Source organism: Falco rusticolus, chromosome 6, assembly GCF_015220075.1.
Source record: "Falco rusticolus isolate bFalRus1 chromosome 6, bFalRus1.pri, whole genome shotgun sequence".
Lineage (NCBI taxonomy): Eukaryota > Metazoa > Chordata > Aves > Falconiformes > Falconidae > Falco > Falco rusticolus.
This window is the reverse complement of record NC_051192.1, coordinates 63350675-63372858: the sequence shown is the minus strand read 5'-3', so window position 1 is coordinate 63372858 and position 22184 is coordinate 63350675. Positions and strand designations below refer to the sequence as shown.

Here is a 22184-nt window from a genome sequence, read left to right as displayed (position 1 = left end):
ACCTGAGACTCTCTAAAACGGTCAACTTCAGCTTCAGGTTAAACACTGATTACTATCATCCTGTTGCAGGTGAACCTTAAGTTACTCTAACAAAAAACAATAGAGAATTTCATACAGCATTAATTTCTCAATCTAAACATAAGAATCACGCTAATACTGTGAAAGATCTATGTATTAACATATGAAATATGGTCAAAACAAGTTAAGCATACAACTGCCATCTTCAAGAACCAATGAAGTAAACTTCAAAGCTATAAAGAAAAGACTGTTTTAAGTTAGTAAGACAAGGTATGGATCACAAATGAAGTTAATTTTAAAACCAAGAAAAAGTTAATGCTACAGTTCATATATTTCAAGTTTTAGCCAATTTTCTAGAATTACATTATTAATATTGGTGATGATGTATAACTTACAGGCTGAAGGCTCTGCTCATGAAGCTCTTCATGAAATCATCATATATATATACTCACAGATAATAGTACACTAGAAGTGTTATTGCAGGATTTTTTTTGGTTTTGCAACAGCTTATGATTTTGTTATACTTGCACATCTGTACTATAGTTTGCAAAAACCAGACGATGAATTTTACTTTTCAGATATTTAATTGCTTCTGAATCCATGTAAGCTTCCAGCATCCATATGATACTTTTGTAGAGTTATGCACTTAGCTATATACAGTGTGAAAAGTAACTCAACTTGCTATTTGTGAACCAGTTAGCTGTAAGGTTATTCAGTGCCTTTTAGTGCCTGTAACAGAAAAAGACACTAAATAATCATTCCCCATTCACTGGCTATAGGAAGCGTGATTTTATGAGACTTTCATAACTCCTTTTCTAGTTGTTTCCAGTTTTTAAACCTCAAAGATACAATGTCTTGATTATGTTTTGTTGAAGGAAAATAGTTCATAAAATGTTTTCGTCAGCCCCAGACAACCATTTACAGAAAAAAGACTCCAAATACCCATAGCAGAAACATAAAGGACACATACCTGGTTTTGCCTCGCAGTTTACCATTTAAGATACCAGCAGTACTACAAACTTTGCTCATATTGGAGTATTATGAAATTGAAAAATGTATTTTATTATCCCACTTAAAAATTTACAAATATAAAATTTCCTAAAAATGTAGACTAGAATCATTTGCCTCCCAACTGAAGTCAATGAAACAACAAATATTTAATTTTTTTTTATTCTACACAAAATAGTCTATCAGAAGGATTTTTAAAATCAACACATGGACTGACTTGTTTAGTTTACACACTAAGAAGTAACTACAAGCAATCAAAATACAACACACTTTACTGTACACAAACATGCCACACCTACCTGTTACTGAAACAATATTTAGCAATCTTCTCATGGTCTGAGGACTGATATCACTGAACCAATCCTCTGTAACCAACAGCTTGGTCAAATCAAAAGACATTTGGCGGGTAATGGTACGTTGCATCTGGCGTCTTCGGTAAGTATCCTGATAAAGATACAAAAAAGCAATGAATACTGATTAGTATCAAAAACTTTTAATGTATTTTAAGTACTTCAGTTTTACTTGATTATAAAGTTAGAACCTTTGTGAATATGTGTTTGTGAAGTTGACATGAAATACCATAAAAATATTTACACAGCTAAATCAGAATTAAATTCTGGTCACAGTTGAACATGATTTCCATACAAGCCAAGAACTAGTGAGAGTTACACATTTTGGTTCCATGCCAATTCTGAGAGGGCAAAATAGAGTGACACAGCGAGATACACTGTAAAAGGCTTACTAATTTTAGAATAGCCATCATAATCTCCTACTTTCTCTTAAAAAAATTAAATGCCATCCACTTACTAATTACATTTTAAAATTGAAGTGAACATCAGGTTCCTCTGCTACAGAACTCCCCAAGTCTCTACGGTAGCTGAAAAACCTCAGAATCCTCAGACTGTGTTGCTTTTCACTACTTCCTAGATACCTTTTATTCAACCACTTCCTGATCTTACATAAAGATAGGGTAACAGAACAGAAAGCAGGAAAGAAAGTGTGTTGGACATGCTGCAGTAGAATTCTAGTACTATAATATTCTAAATTCCTTGATTTGTTCAATTACTGCCCCTTGTTGAAACATCCTGTGATCAAGTGATAGCAGGCTTACAAACAAAAATCCAAAATATACATACATACATAGATCATAGCTACTACCAGCATGCTGTATCATCTCGGCATTCACAGAAAGCTGAATTTAAGTATTTGTGGAAAAGTAAACTTTTTCCGCTTTGACAGTGCATCACTCTGCTGATTTATAACTGTACTCTTCCTACATGGATCATTTATATTAATTTCATAAGAATGGTTTAATAAGTCTTCCAAGTGGACATCATTAAAAATGCCAAAGAAGAAAAGAAAAGAGAAGAAAAAAGGTATTATCAGTATCTCCATTTACTCTACAAATCTTTCTCACCCGCCTATTGAGAGCTGTTTTGCTACCAAGCTTGGTCATGTCCCCAAGACTGTTCTGAGAAACTCTTCTGTCAACCTCTTCATGCAATCCTACAGAAAAGAAAACAAAAGCTAAGCATTTTCTCCAATCATATACATTTGACTGATCTTAAAATAACAGTAAAAATCTGCCAATTATTTAAGTAGTTTGTTCCAAAAAACAGATTTTCAGAACACTGGTTTTGTAACTTTTGTGTTATCCTGCTGCATAACCTTACCTGCATTATCTGTATACGGAATATCTCCATTGGTTGTTGAAGCTACCATCAGTTTTTTTGCATTACTAAGCCCTCGGCTATTCAGAAAAACAGGCAAATGGACTATGTTTCGCATGTAATCATGTCCATTTATGTTTGAATCACGTAGAACGCTGTTGAGATTCTGGTTAATAGCCTTTATAATAATGTGTGGGTCACTCGCAAAAATAGCAATAAATGGCCCCTTTGAAAACAAGACTCGCACCTGTAAAAAAGTAGATGGAACACTTCGTTAACAGTAATTAATAATTAATAGTTGTGGATCGTTTGAACATCTAACTCAACATTTTATGTTCATTCTGTTTGAATTATAAATCTGATGGGACAAGAGATGTATACAGATGTCACATCCTTCAGTGTGATATATCTAATATTAGGAACTTCATAATTAGAAATAACCATACCTGACAAGTTAGCAGTAGTAGTTACAGTGGAAGTAATCACCAAGAAGGTATTATGCAGTAATGTTCTAGCCCACCCCCCCCATATTTACCATTTTAGTATTTTTCATCTAAAGTACTTAAAAAGTAAGTATGAAAACCTCTCCAAACATTTAAGTTTATTTCAACAGAGTATTAATTTTCAGTAATTTACATATGATTATTTCAAAACTTTACAAAAGTATTAACGTGTAGTACTACTGGGATTTAATTTTCAACTGTTAAAACCCATTGCTCTTATATTACAGTTATGCCAATGCACACAAACATTAAAAGACTACAACACACGGACTCTGCAGACACAATTACTGTATGTATCTGAGCTCATCTATGAATGAGATAATCCAGATGATCCAGAGATCAGCTTTATAAAATGATCCAACTCACAGTATCCAGCATCTGTAAAACTTTGTCCTGTTCACAAGCATCCAATCCATCAATAATTACAACAAGTCTTGTCTGGTTCTGAGTGAAGCTGTCAATGGTTTTTGCCATTTTGGCCATTAATTCCACTTCACATTTCAAAACCTATAAAAATGAAAAGTAGAAAGAAAAAGATATCACTATAATATCTAAAACTCACAGAAATGCATATAATTCATTTTGCAGATTGCTACTTGTCCCCAAAATACTTCAGTAAGGTTACAAAAGTAAACTTATAAATACCCAAAGTGAAAGTCCTAAAGTGCCACTTACAAAATTTTGATTTCCAATTTGCACAAAAATGTACAGCAGAACCGCATATTCCACTTTAACATCACAAACTATCCTCATTTAAATTCCATGGCAAAGTTATTTTAAAAGAAAGTAATGTTTACGCACAGTAAATCAGTATTTCAAGAATAAACAAGAATATTTGTAGCTTCATCTAATCCTCAAAAAAGGTTTTAAATAAAACGTACACTAAAATTTTCTATCTGCCTTTCAGCTAAGCAAATTATGTTCTAATGCTCAGTCACTCCTATTCAGGACATGAAATCTGAAGATTTTTAAAGTTTTTTCAGCATCAAGTTACACAGTTAACAGCTACCCTTAATACAGACACAAAGGTGGAATTCACCTGCCCTAATTTCAGCAGCTAACAGGTAGACACTGAAAACTGATCTAGTCACCACTAGATTAAACTTGAATGTGCACATTAAGATCACATCACTCATACGAAATAAAAAAACCTATTTCTCTCCCTGGATTGCAAAGGGTGAACCTAACTCTTAAATGGCTGAAATTATGCCGGATAAATACCCCTCAAAAAACAACTGTCAAGAAACACAGTAGCAAGACACAGATGTCTTCTGTGCTACAAAAAGTATCACCACAACATATTGTTACACAATGTATGAGCTGTAACCTACAGAGGTAACCATCATGACGCTAAAATTTATTTTCAAATAAGACCATAGAGGATATTTGATGACAGCCTTATGGGTACATTTTTTATCAGTTTAGACACAACCCAGCAAAACAATAGTATTTTCTATCATTTTTCATGAGATGCGGACTGTTTTGGGATGTTCTTTCAGTGCTATCACTCCTTTCTTGGTAAAGAGGTCTTGCAGACAGCCAAAGTTACGCTTAGTTTTTCACCTTTAGATTACTTTAAGTTATTCTTTCTAATCTTATGATCTAAAGTAAGCTTTTACTAAACACTGATCATTTAGAACAACTGTTTTCCTAGTACCTTCCTCTCAGCAAAAACACAATTAGAAACTGAAAACATAACCCAAATTTAACATTCCCAGTTGAGCAGACAGATCTTGCACACTAAGTACACCAGCAGCAATAGAAGTAGTAATCTTGTACACCAGCAGAAGTGTTCCCTTCAAAAACTTACCAAGTCTCATTCTAACGTTGTAAGACTTGGCCTGACTAAATAAATGACTAAATAAATGACTAAACTAAATAAATCTCTATTTTAAGATTTTTGTGGTTTAATCCCAGCTGGCAACTAAGTACCATACAGCCCCTTGCTCACCCCCCACACCCCTAGAGGGATGGGAAGGAGAATCAGAAAAAAGGTAAAACCCATTGGTTGAGATAAGAACAGTTTAATAACTGAAAAAAAATTAAAATATACTACTAATAGTAATACTACTGAAAAGGGAGATAACAAAAACAGAAAGAGAAAAAATACTGTCCTGTTTAATTTGTTCAAAGCCCTGTCATTGCTCAGGGCCCCATTTGAAATCATTCTTCCAGGTCACTTCATAGAGAGGGCTTACAATGAGACTGTACTCTGGAATATGCATTCTCCGAAAACCATCAACACCTAAGGAAGCCTATTTCTTTCTACTAGTTGGTGGAGACCTAGCTGTTATTTTGCTGCTCACATCCATCCTCACAAAATCCATCTTGCCGTTTTATTCCTAAAAACCTGGATTTCCTGTGCAAGTCCCTTGACCTTACTTTGTTTTATGGCAAAACCATCTTTCAGAAGGGTTTGGACTGTTTCCTTCCCATTCTCAGAAACAACTTCTGCTGTATTGCCCCACACGCTAATATCACCAATATATTGCGGGTGTTCCAGAGCTTCACCCTGTTCCAGCACAGCCTGGATCGGCCCATGGCTGATGGTAGGGTTGTGTTCCTACCCCTGGGCCAGTCAATTCCAGCTGTATTGGATGCCTCTCCAAATGAAAGCAAACTGTGGCCTGCACTCTGTTGCCAAAGGGATTCAGAAAAATGCATTAGGGGTATCAGCTATGACGTACCATTTGGCTGCTTTTGACTCCAGTTCATACTGAAGTTCTAGCATGTCTGGTATGGCATCACTTAGTGCATGACTTCATTCAGGCCACAATAGTCCACTGTTAATCTCCATTAGACTTTTGCACTGGCCATATGGGGCTGTTAAGGGTGAGCAAGTCTTGTTGATCGCTCCTTGGCTCTCCAGTTGATGAATCAACTTATGGACGAGAATCGGGGAGTCTCTGTTGGTGCAGTATTGCCACCGGCACACCACTGTGGTAGCCATCGGCACCCATTTTTCTTTGACCTTCAGCAACCTCACAACAGAGACTGGGCAAGGTAGACAACTGCTTCATTTCCTTCATCTCCAAGGCAGCTACACCAAAAGCCCACCGGTGGTACCCTGTTGAGTCCCTGAAATACCCTCTCCTGAGACAGTCTATGCCAAGGACGCACACAGCCTCTGGGCCAGTCACAACGGGGTGCTTGTGCCACTCATTCCCAGTCAGGCTTCTTTCAGCCTCACAGTTAGCTGCTGGGATCCCCCTGTCACTCCAGAAATACAAACGGGTTCAACCCCCTGTATACCCTGATGGCATTAGGGCACACTGTGCACCAGTATCTACTAGAGCCTTATACTCCTTGCGTCTGACGTGCCAGGCCATCAGATCCACACAGTGCAGAAAACCTGCTTGTCCCTCTCCTCCACGCAGCTGGGGGCAGGGCCCTTCTAATCCTGGTCATAGGGTTCTCCACTTCTTGTAAAAATGGGTTAGAATTTCTTTCCATAGGATCAGGAGTAAGTCAGCCCTTTCACTCCATCTGGGAAACTGCCCACTGGAGACTGCAGCAGCAACCTTCCTGGAAGTACCTCTATTTGTGATTGATTTTCCTTGAAATTCAAGTACCCGTGCTTCTAGGGTTGAGGTGGGTTTTCCATCCCACCTCCTCATGTCCTCTCCATGGTCCCACAGGTAAAATCACAGTGTACCCCATGGTGTGTAGCTTCTGCCTCCTCCCTCTCGAGCAAAAGGATGTTTACTGTTAATAGCAGAGCCGCAGGTCTGTACAGGTGAGGAGTAGGACCTATCCTTGTTGATAGAAGTTGGCTGGACCAACTTCTCCACAGCTGAGAGAAGGGAGGAAGAGAGATTATATTCGTATACCTGAAGTCAGCAAGCCACTTCATCCACCACCAGTGCCCTTTCGTCTCTACAGCTCATTGCTGCCAATGACCTGGCATACAATGCTGGTGTGCTCCATATAAATTTCCACCACATGGGTTGTGTGCATTGGATCTGCATCTGTGGGTAACTGCATGTTGTTTGAGTCACAACCAATCATCTCTAGCATGACTAATTCCCTCAGGTACCGGATACCTCTCTCTATTGCAGTCCACTTGCCTGGGCGACATGTAACATCTTCCTTGAAGGGACACCTTTCCTTCACGCTTCACAGGAGTCACCTCCAGCAGCTGAGGACTTGTGTCCCTTTTCCAATCACCTTGTCAATACTCCCTTCCCTAGAAAGCGATCCCAGCTGCTCAGCTTCCCTGTCCTCTAATTCTGAACCATTAGCCCTGTCACCTCACATCAGAGCAGTCAGGTGATAATGTGCTCACCTGGCAAACAGCTAAAAATCTTTTCACATATCCCATAGCTCACTTAGGGACAGGAATCAAGTGATTACTTCTTGTTCTGCCTCTTCCTCTTGCTCCTGAGATGTCCTGCTTCGTTCTCCTTTACTAAACAAGCTGACTTTCATGTCCACTTCTTCTTGTGTATAGGGGTGACTGATACTGTCATGGATTGGTTCTCTGGTTCAGCCGCAGTGTCTTATCACCAAGGTTGGAGTAGCCGCAGTGTCTGTCACTTTGCCATCAGATCCAGAAACCTTCTCTTCCCATTAAGGGTACTGAATAGCATTGAACAGCACCCAGCAGGCATGGGTCAAGCCCCAGCACACTGCAGGGATTTCTGTCTCTCCACAATTGCCAGGGTGACAGCATGGTTTCTCTTAGTATTTCACTGGTTTTCCTGGATTCTGCACTTGTTCAGGGGTGAAGTTCCAAAACACTGGAGGTGCCCACTGTCCTAGGCACTTACCCATACTATCCCACACACCCTGCTACTCTTAACTGTCCAGCCTTGGGACAGATCTCTGTGTGGTATTCTTAAATAGTTACTTTAAACAAGTTCCGGAGCACATTCAGCAACATGCTGGTTCTCTGCACTAGGACCACGCTGGTTTCAAGATCCCAAGGATATCCACAATCTTCAAAATTCTCAAACACTACTGTAATCAACCTGGCAGGCAAGGTTTTATTAATAGTTCCCATTACATGACTCCCAAAGTACAGAGGTGATGGCAATGCTGAATACACGTACCGGATTAGTTTCATGACCAGCACTTCTATTGTATCACAAGCCAGCATTACAAAGTACAACAAAACAAGAACCTTAGCCCAGGCCCCGGAGGCAATAAATACAAACCCAGGGAACACATACTGAAAGTAAGGTATTACATCATAACACAACTCTGAACATGTGCAACAGCTCTGAGAGCAAATAAATCAACACTGTGACCAGCAACTATTAAATCAACAAAAGGAATATTTATAACAAGTCTGTTTTAACACTCTGGTCAGATTTGTTGTTATCTCAACACTCTGTGCCCCACATTAGGCACCAACACGGACTTTTGTGGTTCAGTCCCAGCTGGCAAATAAGTACCACACAGCCACTTGCTCACTGCCCCCAGTGGGATTAGAAGGAGAATCAGAAAAAAAGGTAAACCCCATAAAATCCATGGGTTGAAATAAGAACAGTTTCATCATTGAAATTAAGTAAAAAGTAATAATAATAGTAATGAAAAAGGAGATGATAAAAAGAGAAAGAAAAGTAGCAAGGCGAGGGGAAAAACCATAACCCAAACCAAACAAGTGATGCACAGTACAACTGCTCACCACCCGTGACCGATGCCCAGCCAGTCCCCAGGCAGCGATCCCCTCCGGCACCCAACTCCCCCCAGTTTATATACTGGGCGTGATGCTCTATGGTATGGAATATCCCTTTGGCAGTTTAGATCAGCTGTCCTGGCTCTGCCCCCTCCAACTTCTTGTGCCCCTTCAGCCTTCTCACTAGTATGGCAGTATGAGAAGCTGAAAATTCCCTAACTTAGTATAAACACTACTCGGCAACAACCAGAAACATCACTGTGTCATCAACATTATTTTTATACTAAATCCAAACCACAACACTGTAACAGCTACTGGGAAGAAAATTAACTATCTCAGTCAAAACCAGGAGAGAAGGCTACAGGTCTGGGGATTTGTTTCAGGTTTTTTAATGGTCAATTCATACAAATGATTACCTTCATGAACCCCTCACTTTTCAACTTGTGAAGTTTGGAGGCTGCATTGTGAAGACGTTTTCTTTGAGAATTCAAAACTGAATCCATCACTTGCCACCACGTGCGACAATTCAAGATAAAGGCCAAACCAACAACACAGGTAACTGATATAAGAATAACATTCACTGTCATGTTGGCCGGTTCTACATTAAAAATCGCCAAGAGGGCAATTGCAGAAACAACGCAAGACAGTATAAACAGGAAAATCACAAAGGATGGGAGACAGCAAGTTTTCTTCCATTTCTTTTTACCTAGGAAACAAGTATTTGCTGTTAAAATTAATGTAAAATGTAGTAACAGGTGCATACAAAATCTATTAACTTGCATACTTCTCATTAAAAACTAACTTGCACAAAAGGTTACTGCAGCGTTACCATCCCGTCACAATCTGACTTAGAAACAATGACTGAAGTGCTATGGAGAAATACCATGCTGCATCTAAAAGGATGACATATAAATATACATTTCCATTGACACTTCTGAAACCTATACTTCACAGAAGATATTCCTTTACGTAATTAATAAAATCAAGATGAGCAAAGAAATCAGGGCTTTTTTCTCTCCAGAACAATACAAAGAGTTTTCCCTTCTGTATAGATTTCTACACGACTACAACAGTTTCTAAAAAGAGCTTATAATGTGAAAAACAGAACCCCTGATAACAGTGCATTGAAATGAAATAGTCGGAAATGTAATTCAGGTAACAAAAACCTTGTGTATCTTCTGTCTTGAAAACTCGAAATAGCCTTGTTGCTAAGAAACCAAATTCCCTTTCACATGCATCAGAGAGGGTAGCAATCATCTCAGCCAATGAAGTTTCTCCACCTACACTGGACAGTCTATTGTAGTCTGTAAATAAAAATCTGAAAGAGAAAAAACCATGTATTTTGTATGCTTTAGAAAGCTTTAAATATTTTCTGGCAACCAAAACAAAAATCTTTCTGCATCCTTGCAACTGCAAGTTTTTTCAAGTGGCACAAAATGTAAAATACTTGAATATTTAAATTTTTTTAAATTCTGCATGGAATTTAAATATTTTTTCTTTATTACTTCTCCTGTTACCGACCTCTTCTTTGCCCCACTTCCTATCCTAAAACTTGATTTCTTAAGATGATAAAAATGATCATGTCACTAACAGCACCTCAGATGGCAGTAAAAAAATAAAAATATCTTTATAAGGCCAAAATACAATACTGACAAGCATTTTAAAAACTGCATTCTGAGCTATTTTCAAATATTTATGGAGAATTAAAAAAAAAAACCAGAAGAACAAGATCACATAAAAGCACCATGAGGCTAAAATACAAGTCTCTAAACAAGAGGAGTAAACAAAATGATAAAACACATGGCATAAATTTTCCTCGCTTTCAGGTAAACTAGAAGCCTTGAGCAGTCTGATGCTCTACCTACGGGAAATTAAAAAAAAAAAAATAATTAAAAAAAGACCTTAACAGAAGTAATCGGTGAAACAAGCATTACACATAACACAGTAACCTATAAATTAAATTCTTATTTTATCTGTTGCAAATTTCTATTAATAAGAGAGTCAAAACTCCTAATACTAAAAAGCAGTACCTTTCACTGACTGGCAAAGAGTTTTTCTTGAAAACAATGCTATCTTCCTCCCACTGAAAAAAATTAACTACGTGATCTTCCAGGGCTACTGTTTTTCAAACAGGAATCTCATCAGCTTTTCATAAGAAGATAAACATGCATATTAATACAGAGTTTGAAAACTGATAGAGTGAACCTGAATTATCCATTCAGAGTAAATAAATGAAATAACTAACCTGACAGGTAAAGCTTTAGTGGTTTGCTCTGGTAATTCTGGTGGGTTTACAAACATGAGTTTGAGAAGCAACTCTAAATATCCAATATGTCTTGCCAACCTTGCACTTAACACCCAGGCCCAGTTCCAGCTCTCACCTTCTCTTCGGCCACCAAAGTAAATTACAGCTAAAATATTGAAAATTTAAAAAGATGTTATGGCTCTATTTTAGTCAATGTTCACAACTGAAAGAACCATGAAGTCTGAACAGATAAGAGGAGTCTAATGAATATTTAACAGTTATGGCTAAAAATGAGAATGGCAACAGCAACACAGTGAAGTTAATATACTAAATTCTTGTTTTTAAGAATACCCTCTCACAAATTACATGCAAAACACAAGGAAAGGGTCCAAAGGGATTCTATTTTCTACAAAAAATATTTAATATTTTTTCTGAATCACAATGCATGTCTACAAAACAATATTGAATCCCCAAAACAGATAAAAACCTTCCAAAACTTCATATAAATTAAGACTTACTAAAGAAAATGTAGAGAACTGCTAATAAGCTGAGCGACACGGCTATTCCAAGCTTTGCATCCACTGTGAAAGCAAGCAATAAACCCAAACCTCCACACAGCAAAACTGTGAGGAATACAATAAGCCAGGAGAACTGAAAAAGAGGTTCGATCTGCTGTCCTGCAAAAGTCTTCATTTCATCTGAAACAAAAAGACAAAGAGCAGTTTTCACATGTTAACATTCTAGAACAGAAAGCAAAAAAGGTATAATAATGATCATCTTTGAAAAAGAAACACCTTTCACTAGACTCCATACATTTTCCCTATTACTGATCCAAAAAAGACAACGATGCTTGAATTCTTCTTCAAACTTAAGCGCAAACCCTAAGTTCTCATCCATGCAATGAAATGATTTACATACATAATACTTGCACTGTTTGCTGTCAATTTCTACTTTTAAAGGCATATTAAAACCTATGTCACTTCCTATTCTCCTTCAAAAGTTTAAAACATGTTTTATGAAACCAAGAAAAATAAATACATCATATCTGTCAAAAAAACCCCAAACACCCCCAAAACTTCATTCATCGAAACGTGAACCATATTCCCCAAATAGTCGTATATAACAGTACAATGTAAAGGCTTCAGTATTTACTTGTTTGTTTGATTCCTATTTACTAAAACAGGAATTCCTGAAGAAACTTAGTTAGGATCTATTGGATAAGAAATATTAAATACACAATCCAGAATAAAAAGATGAATGAGGTACAGGAATACTGAAAAAGTGTTTTAAAAATGTAAGAGTTCATCAGCAATAAACACCACAATCAAAAATGCACACTGCTTTTTGTTTATGACATGGGGCATGAGGTGAACAAAATAAACAGAGAGACCTATTTTGACTAATATAGAAGCTTTTAAAAACACGGAAATCACAAAAAGTAACAAACATTGAGACTGGTGAAAGTACTTTGAATTATACTGCACATCTCAGAAAAACATCCTTTGTTAGAAAAAGCTAAAACTGTAAAAAAGATGTCTATTTCCACTGCAAAAAGCATTGACGCTCTTCATATATTGCATTTGCCATCCTCTATCATTTCAGAAAGTTCAAAAAAACAAAGTAAATAAGGGAAAAAGGGAAGAAAACTAGACACAGAAAATATACTAGAAAGAAAAAATATTAATAGCCTGGAATTTGTTCTTAAACATAAAAGAAAAAAAAAGACAACACCTAGGAGGCACAATAAATAAATACTGCAGCAAAAGAGGTCTGAACCTGATTTGACACATGAACACCCTTAGAAAGGCACATTTCAGCAGCCATACTTTCAGCAGTACCTAAGGGTAGATTCACTGCTGCAGGAAACCCACAGGACAATAGACATAAACACTTAAAGATGGAATCGACAATGTATAAATGAACAAAGCAACCTGTGGATGACCTGACCACACCAAAATTTAAATCCTGCATATAACATTACATCAACCAATGGCTGTCACAAAAACTAGTAACCCCCACGCGATGCTTTTCATAGATTTGAACCTACAGAAAAGGCTAAATCAACTCTTACCTTCCAGCTTCTTGAGCAGGAAAGATTTTCCACTTCCCCACTGTGCATATAAGCCTACACAGATAGGTGGCTGCATGGTTGGTTCACTCAGAATATCAGCCAAAGCACTGCTGTACAGATCATAGCCCAGCATGTCACCATCAGATTCCGTGGGAGACAAGTGTCCTGTAATACAAATACTATGTTACAGAACTTTGCTTTTAGAAATCTCTTCAATATGACAATTTTCATACATAGAATCATGACAGGTTCGCCTGTATTTGTATTAAAACCATTAGAGCTTAACACAAAAGATACAAACAAAAACCCGAATCACAGTAAGTCAAAAGAAAATTATTCCTACACAAGCAAAATCTATGTAAAAACAAAACGACCAACAGAAGTTGCACAGTATCAAATGTCAAAGTAAAAAACAAAAGGTACATTTGACCTTTGTTAGGCTTTTAGAATGATGAATTTTTTTGCGAACTGATTTTTTTTAAAGCTCTCCCATTAGCTGCACGATTAAAAAACCTAAACAGTTACCACTTTTCAATACAGAATTGAATAAACTGGATTCTCAATATACAAGCAAGTAAAAAAAAAATAGAAAATTAAATACTTATACGTACTGGCTCCAAATATCTGTGTTAAAATACTCTTCTGGTGGCTACAGTCAATATTGTAAGGTGTTTCTCCTGTTTTGTTTGGTCTATAAAGCAATCTACCATCTTTTGGGTTTCTTAAGAGTAATTCAGCAAGTTTACGGCTTCTTCCACGAATGGCAATATGAAGTGGAGTATCTCCTTTCTGCAATTAAGTGAAAAATGAGTAATATCTAACATGAATTCCTAAGCTTATGAACAGACTGTATGTTCCACATCATTTCAGATGTGTTATTTACTTGAAATACATCTTAAGGTATTCCAAACATCACAACACCTTACAGCAAGCATTTTTTCCCCTCAAAAGAGCATTGCAAAAGTTTCAGAAAAGACATGTGAAAAGGGAGTTCTTGTAATGCTAAAGCTAAGGCAGCCTCTTCTTTCTCAAATGTTTATAATAGCATCTTAAAGTTCATGGAAACTGTAATCTTTACTTAGAAACAAGTGTCTACGAGCAAATTCAGAAACCTGGTTGGAACAAAAGATACTGCTTGTTAAGAATGATTTCAATGTCTGTTCAAACTTCTCAAAAAAGCTTTCCGGTAAAAGTTTCCTTATCCCACCAAATCAACACTATTACTTATATGCCCTAAATATAATACTAAGAGGTTTAAAATTACCAAATGTTTCTGTATTTAAAAGGATTACAGTCAAAGTAGGTAATGCATAAGAGGACAGCAACAAACCATTCTATTTCTCCTTGGTATTGTTTAGTTTAATGTCTATTAATCAAAAACAAACATCTGTGACAAATCACAAACACTACGCTCTTTTTCAAATGTACTAAGAAATAGTATTCTTATCTGTGAAATTTTTATTGATAACCCGGAATTTTTTCTTTTCATATTACTAAAAGCATCCTAATACAAGCAAAAGATCAATATAGTAATGGTGAGAATTAATACATATTTAAATATTATAGTCTATTTAATTATTAAGCATATGGAAAGCTCTCTTTCTGTATTAGCCTTGACAGCTCACTACAATATTCTTACTGCGAAACTAAAATGATTACACATCCTAAAGTAAACAAATAGATATGCTTTACCTTGTCTACAGCAGAGACCTTAGCTCCTTTATCCAGAAGAAGCTCTACTATTTCAATATTTCTCATCTTGGTTGCCTTTATAAGCGGTGTTTCTCCGTCCTAAAAGGGAAAAGTAGGCATAATAAAAAGATCTCCATATACTCAAAACCAAGCAAAAACTAGCGACAGCATAACAAATTAAATCCCAAACACAAAAAGATAATTTTTAAATTAAATCTTACTGTGCAAGTAACAACACTTCAGCACGTATGTTATTGAAAGTACCCACACCTTCCGTGCTATGGAGTTTTAGTAGCAGGTGACGTTTATCAACAAAGGGGACATTACCACTGCTGAGAATAAATTCTCTATTTCAGAAGGGTTTGGGGTTTGGTTTTTTACAATGTGCAAGGTACCAACACTTGACAAACTGAATTTGGTGTTATGACCTTAACATCACACAGGAGTTGAGAACATACGTTAAACAAAGCAATTCATTTCAAATTCTCATCATTACCTTGGTACAAGTCTCAGTATCAGGGTTGCATTGCAAGATATCCCTCACCATTGTAGCATTTCCTTTCTCAACTGCCCAATACAATGCAGTTTTATTATCCTGCGGAAAAAAAAAAAAAGGAGTATTCAATGTTTACAGTTGGATTAATTTCAAAAACTGTATACAAAGTATTGAGAACAGCACATAATATAGCAAATTTAACACAATTCAGGGCAAAGGGCAACACCACCAAATCCAATTGACACACCAGCTGAATCCTGAGGGGGAATGACAATGTGGCTAGAGTACACAAGTCTATTTTAAAAACCTATGCCAAATATATTAAGAGCTTTAACAATCCAAGCAGATTCAACCTATCTTGAAACAACTTTTAAAATTATATATATTCAGTTGTAACTCAAATATACAAGTTTTCTAATGAAATAAAACAACTTTTTCCATAATGTTGTTCTGGTTTACCCCTATTATGTGAAGTCATGTTTCTCTGCAGTTAAAAAAATATTTTATTTATATATATATATATATATATATATTCCTGTGCTAACCACTTCCAGGCCTTTACAAAATTTTTCCCATTTTTGTTCTCAATTTTACAGTGTAGTCTAATAAAACTCTTGAATTGGTTGGCTGGCCTAAAACCAGGCCATGCAAGCTGGAAAGCTGTAAAAGTAGATGGACATGAACAGCCAACCCCAAGTACCAGAACCCAGATTAGCCATACATTGTATCACAGAACCAGGGGAAATGGTTGATAGCTGCAAATCAACTTGTGTGATTTTTTTTTTTTTTCCCAGCCGTGTGTGCTGTCCCAGCAAGACTCCATGCCTGCAATCTTTGTGCAGCTTAGTGACTGCACCACAACTCTTTCTGTTTGAGGCACACATGTGCAGAGACATTTAAGAAAAGCCTCTGAACACATACCTGCTTCTAAGCAGGATTGTCACAGTTTCCCTTGCAGCCTTCTCCCTTGCTTGCTTCTTTCATTTCCAGTTCTTCCTCTCCTGCTCAAGCACTTCACAGCAAACTGAGTTTAAAGCCTTTCTTGCCAGTTTAACAAGCCTGATCATTAAGATTTCTTTCCTCTCTGGTCACCTAGGTTTCATGCCAACTGTTCTGCAGTCAAGTTGCTTCCAGAAAGATACCAGCCTGAGGAAGCTGTCTCCTCACTAGCAACATCAGCTGCACAGACAGGCACAGGTCTGCCAGATGCTCCCAGCTGGATTCTTTCCCCTTACCAGAAGCACTGGTAAGACCACCACCTAAACCCTCCACTGCCCCAACACTTGCTCCTAGAGCCCTATAGTCATGTTTTGTCTGCTCAAGGTCTCCCTTGACTAGTGTCCATATAAGATGAATGAGCAGCAAGGAACACAGTTGCTGGAAGGCTGGACAAGAACTGGAATGTCACAGATTTGGGCAGGCAGCAAATCTCCTCAGAACAGGTCTGGCTGACAGACAGGTGTTGGCAATGCCAAACAGTAGGGGAGTTGCTGAACACTAGTGCTCATCACTGATTTTGATACTGCGGGTCCTGAAGCAAGTGCAGAGCCACAATCTTCCTCTGATGGTACTGAAAACAACAATGTTGACTTGTTGATGCTGTGTCAACAAGGCCACAAACGTATTCTCTAGACTAACCACTGCAAATGGCTATACAGACACCCTCACACTACCAGCCACAACCCTCCCTGCCCACCATGAGGCTGGGTTCTCCTGCTGTTTCTGCACTGCCTTCATCATATCAAGATGTCTGAAAATCTGGAGCTTTTCAGACCCATGTCAGCAAAAAGCTGAGACACACAATTCCAGGTTTCCAATGGCAGGTTAAAGGAAGAGATCCAAACACTACTTTCTCTCCAAACTAAAAGCTTCTTGGCTTCTCAAAGAGGCTCTGCATCAATAGCGCATACTGAATCTTTGCAGCTCCCCGTGACTCAGTTTTGTGTTCGAACTCAGTAGAGCATATGTGCCCGCAAGCAGAGTGATTTGAATAGCTTCAAGCAAAAGAAAGTAAGTTGAATGTAACAATAAAAACAAGTACTGTGCTGAGTAAGAGAGCTTTTGGTAGAAGACTAAAATCAGTATCTTAATCATGGGACAAAAGAAGAAAGGGTGGGTAGAAAACACAGAAATCACTGACAACACCACTTAATGCAAGAAAGGAAGTTAGTGGAGACAAGAACCAACCAAGCACAGTGACACAACTGCCCTGACAACAGATATGATCTAAGGTGTATTGTACTTAATATATTGAAATTACATTAAAAATATTAAGTGTTAAAGTAAGAATAATATTAAGGGTTTTTTTTAAAAGTATTTCATCTCTTCAGTAGGGCAGAGGAAATAAGTTCAATTTACATCTTTTGCTTTTCAACCATTATACAAATTAACTGAAAAAAATGCTGCTTAACAAGTCATTGCAATTACATATCTCTTATATCTTAAAAACTGCATGGCAGTATGATGTATTTTTAATGTTTGATGGGAATCCGAGTTTCCCACAAAGTAAAAAGAGCAAGTTTTTAAAGCCCTGTTTTTAGAAACATGGTACTCAAATTCACATCCTATTTAAGAACTACTTTAACATTTACATTGTTGTACTTACCTGACCTCTGATATCTATATCAGCATATTTATGGAGCAGGGCCCTTACAATTTCAACATGACCTCCTCTAACAGCCCCAATCAGCACTGTATCTCCACTCTAGAAAAATTATGAAAGAATACTGAAGATTAATTAATACTATTTAACAAAAGAAATGCAACACAGAATAAAATATTGCTTAAAAATACACATTATGCCTACTTATATAAAGAAATCTGCACTCATTTTCAAGAGAACCACAAAAAAAACAGTTATCTCTGCAAAAAATGGGTACACAGAAGAAAAAATTATCCATTTTTTTAGTACAATTTTTCAAAGAGATGAAATATGTTTATGGAAAAACATATTATGGGAGCACCAAAAATAGGCCCAGCTTAAACCACCATCCTAAAAAACAACAGTACAAATTAATAATGAATATGAAAAAATCCAGCTGTTCTCTATACTCATAGGAAGACCAACCACTCACAGTAATAACCACTTTACAATCAGACAGGAATGTTGGATGTCTCCTTTAGCTGTTTCACAGCTAACAAAATATCTCCAAGTATTTTAAAGAATTTTATCTTTTTTTTGTGTGTGTGCAGATTTGACTGCTATCCTGTTTACATAGACTGTGCTGTTATAAAGAAAAGAAGGAAAAGGCTGATTTTATGTGAAATTGATCAAAAGAAAAAGATACTTGGCTGTGGTAAATGGAGTTGTATATATGTAAAATAAAGTTACAATTCTGTTTAAGGCTTCTGATTTTAATACACTTAAGGATATGTCAGAATTTCAGAAAATGAAATCCTGAATTTACCTAATACTTCTTTTATGATGAAGCAGGAAAAATAAATAGAAGTATAGCTAAATCACAGGTATGGAATTCAGTTAGAAACCTCAGTAGCAGTAGATCCCCTATTAATCAGTCATTACATACTTGGCTGCAAACCAAGAGATTTTCCTTATCAAAACCTACTCTCGCATCCAAAACTAAGACTACTCATTGCTTGCTTTATTTTTGAGATACAGTCAGCTGTACTTAAAGCTGTAATTTAATTTATCCTTCCTAAAAGCACAGGAATGCAGTTGTAGAATTTCATGCCAGAAGAGGCGGGAATGGAGACTGCAATGTATTTTTTTAAATATTTAAAAGTTTTGCTTTGATATGTGCCTGAGATTAAATCTGTTGTCACATGAAACACTGCAGCTCAGTATGTAACCATCTAAGAAACACACTAAGCTGACATATGAAATAAAGGAAAACGCATCCAAAAATCCTTTTAATGTGGCAAATATTAGGTTTTCTTCTCTTCTCTGAAACCCTAAGCAGTTCCATTTAGAGATTGGGAATTCAGCCTCAAAACCATATTGCTGCTCTAAACTAAAACACTGATCTTGACAGAGACACCTAAGTTCTAACCACCCACAGCCCCATGGTGCAGTGCTTGGACCACTTGTGACACTTTAGAAAAAAACCTTACTATCAAGAGGACATTGCAGACATTCCAAGGCACCTATATAAGTAACCACATTAATTCCTGAGTCACTAGCAAGCAGATTCACACTCTGGGCACTGCATGTCTCTACTGAACAATGAAATCACAGCTCAGGTACACAGCACACCTTTCAACAGTTACATCTACATTTTAACCCAGACCTGAAGTCTTCCTTTTATATACGCAAGTTTCGTAGTAAAAAGTTTCATTGTAAAAGATGTAAGGGTAGACACTGAACAAAATATATTCTTTTTTATAATATCCATTGTTCTATAATTTCAACAGCACTGCCACATGTATTAACACACAAAAACGCCACCCCAAACCTGCAAGTTAATTCAGTATTAGTTTTACGTTATGTACACAAAAATATACAAACATAAATCATGTCCATGCCCTATGGAAACTCAGAATTCAAGAATCTCAAAGAAAGAAAGAGTAGCTTCTGTAGTTTATCCTTTACCTTCACTTACATCAACTTGTAACATAGCAACACATAAAAATACCCCTAGGTGGCAGAAAAATTAGAAAGCCAGAAAAACCATGTACCCACAAATTTGTGTACGCTGATATTTAAATATATATCATTATTTCATATATATAAAATGACAATTATGATGAAAATTTACTCACTCTATCAGGAATGTTCACATAAGTTCCAGCATCAAGAAGATCCTGCACAATTTCAGTATGTCCCTCCTTCGATGCAATCATCAAAGCTGTATTTCCATCTTTATCTGTCAAGTTTACATTTGGGTTTCTTTTCAGTATTTCTTTTACTGAGTCAGTATAGCCACCCTTCACTGCGACAATAAGTGCTGTCATAGAATTCTTAAAACAAAACAACAGATTTTACTGTACAGTGGATATAGAAACCATCATTACCTCAGCAGTTTCAGTAACGAAAGAATACTCACTGATATTACTTTCTTAGCCATCCAAATGTTACTTCAGTTTTATGTTTTAAAGTACCCTTCCAATGCTTTTTTTTTTAAAAAAAAGAAATAAACTAAGTACTATAGCAGAGAACACTTCAAACGCAAACAGTAAAGCATCAGATCAGTTTAACTCCTGAATGTTACACGCATGGTAAAGTTATTATCTTGTTATATGACAACACAGTATAATTAGAGCAAGCAGGTCTGCCTATCCCACTCACAAATGTGTTTAAGAACTTCAGAAATAATCATGTGAATACCAAAAGTTATCCACTTTTACCGATTCTTTATTTTGACAAGCATTTAAAAAAATAAAATCTGTTTTATTTGAAAACAAAACACAGCTGAAAATGTCTAAAAAATTTCCACCTTCTGAAAAGGTACAACAGTCTTTATTATTTTCAAAAGATGCTTTGCATTTGATTTACTTTTCAAATGGCACTGAAGAATAAATTGTTTGACATATCGGGCTTGGGTACAGAATGAATTTTGATAGTGTTAACCTTCAGAGAACAATAACTGAAATTCATTCATGTTCATTAAAATCTACACTTCACATAACAGTGTGTCAACTGTCTATATGACTCCCTAGTTGCATATTTTTATTAAAAGGCACAAAGCAGTTTAAATAACCCTTACAAGGTAATTATTCCATCATCAACTTTTCATCTTCTTTCATGGATTTCTTGGTATTTATATTATAAAATAAAACAGAACACACATGTATGTACCCACACCCTATCACCAGAAAACAGTTACTTACAGCTCCTTCTTGATCAACATCAGCTCCCATCTGCAGCAAGTATTTCACACACTCTAAATGACCTTTCCTTGCTGCCCAAACCAGTGGAGTGGTTCCATACTGAAAAAACATTTAGAACATTTTATCATATTGCTCTCTGTATCCCCCCTACAATCTAGTATTCATACTATGCTTTATTGCAGGGGTCCTCAAACTACGGCCCGCGGGCTGGATACGGCCCCCCAGGGTCCTCAATCCGGCCCCCGGTATTTACAGACCCCCCCCGGTGGGGGCTGGGGGGGGGAAACCAAGCAGCCGCAGATGACTGCCTGCCACTTCATCTGTGTGCCGGCCCCCTGGTTAAAAAGTTTGAGGACCCCTGCTTTATTGCTTTAGTTTTTACAAAGACATAATTCGGTCTGGTGAATTTTCAAGCATTTGAAAAGCCATTTTAACTTCCTCTTTGTAGACAATAGCTGTACATTATTTTTCTATGCAACCTAGGATAGCAAGGTTTCCAATAGCTTAGAGAACAGAAGTATGCTCCACTGAAGTAAATGTTCACAACCATCTCCAGCATACCACACAGATCCTAATCTTAAGGGTAAAATAAAACCGCAGGTGTTTTTCCCATCAAAAACTCATAGATTTTTTTAATAAAACTTACTTTTACAAGAAAGATATCAAGCATAAAAGAATTTGAATATTATATACATATAACTTACTTTGTCAGAGCAGTTCACTTTAGCTCCATGTTGCAGTAAGAGATGTACTACGTCTGAGTGGCCCCGTCCTGCTGCCCAAATAATTGGATAAACACTGTATTGCTTAGAATTGGGGAAGGAAAAAAAAAACAGAAAACCAAATACATGAAATAAAATTACAGTCTTAATTATTTTTCATGAACAGTATGGATCACAATGCTCCCAGAGACAATAAACCCACAAAAGAAGGAATATACAGAAATAAATCTAACTACACATCGGTAACCGTTGCCTAGTACATTGTCTAGATGACACCTAGGAAGATGTCTACTGTTTTGAGGTAATTTTGGTTTGTAATGTCTTAAGGTTTAAAAATTCACATCCTTATCTT

At 36.8% G+C, this 22184-nt stretch overlaps 1 protein-coding gene across 3 annotated transcripts in view; it reads right to left on the bottom strand.

Annotated features, from left to right (window-relative positions):
• Window positions 1-22184, bottom strand: part of KIDINS220 (kinase D interacting substrate 220) — an 80717-nt gene that overhangs the window by 40253 nt on the left and 18280 nt on the right. For all 3 annotated transcript variants that reach the window (XM_037391399.1, XM_037391401.1, XM_037391402.1), the window contains exons 6-21: window positions 21815-21916; window positions 21111-21209; window positions 20043-20240; window positions 17929-18027; window positions 15324-15422; window positions 14828-14926; window positions 13747-13924; window positions 13136-13300; window positions 11583-11762; window positions 11065-11230; window positions 9986-10137; window positions 9236-9525; window positions 3566-3706; window positions 2700-2943; window positions 2444-2532; window positions 1326-1470 (exon numbers count right to left, since the gene is read on the bottom strand). In XM_037391399.1, coding sequence (XP_037247296.1) covers window positions 1326-1470; window positions 2444-2532; window positions 2700-2943; window positions 3566-3706; window positions 9236-9525; window positions 9986-10137; window positions 11065-11230; window positions 11583-11762; window positions 13136-13300; window positions 13747-13924; window positions 14828-14926; window positions 15324-15422; window positions 17929-18027; window positions 20043-20240; window positions 21111-21209; window positions 21815-21916 — 2446 coding nt within the window. The remainder of the gene's footprint in view (window positions 1-1325; window positions 1471-2443; window positions 2533-2699; window positions 2944-3565; window positions 3707-9235; window positions 9526-9985; window positions 10138-11064; window positions 11231-11582; window positions 11763-13135; window positions 13301-13746; window positions 13925-14827; window positions 14927-15323; window positions 15423-17928; window positions 18028-20042; window positions 20241-21110; window positions 21210-21814; window positions 21917-22184) is intronic.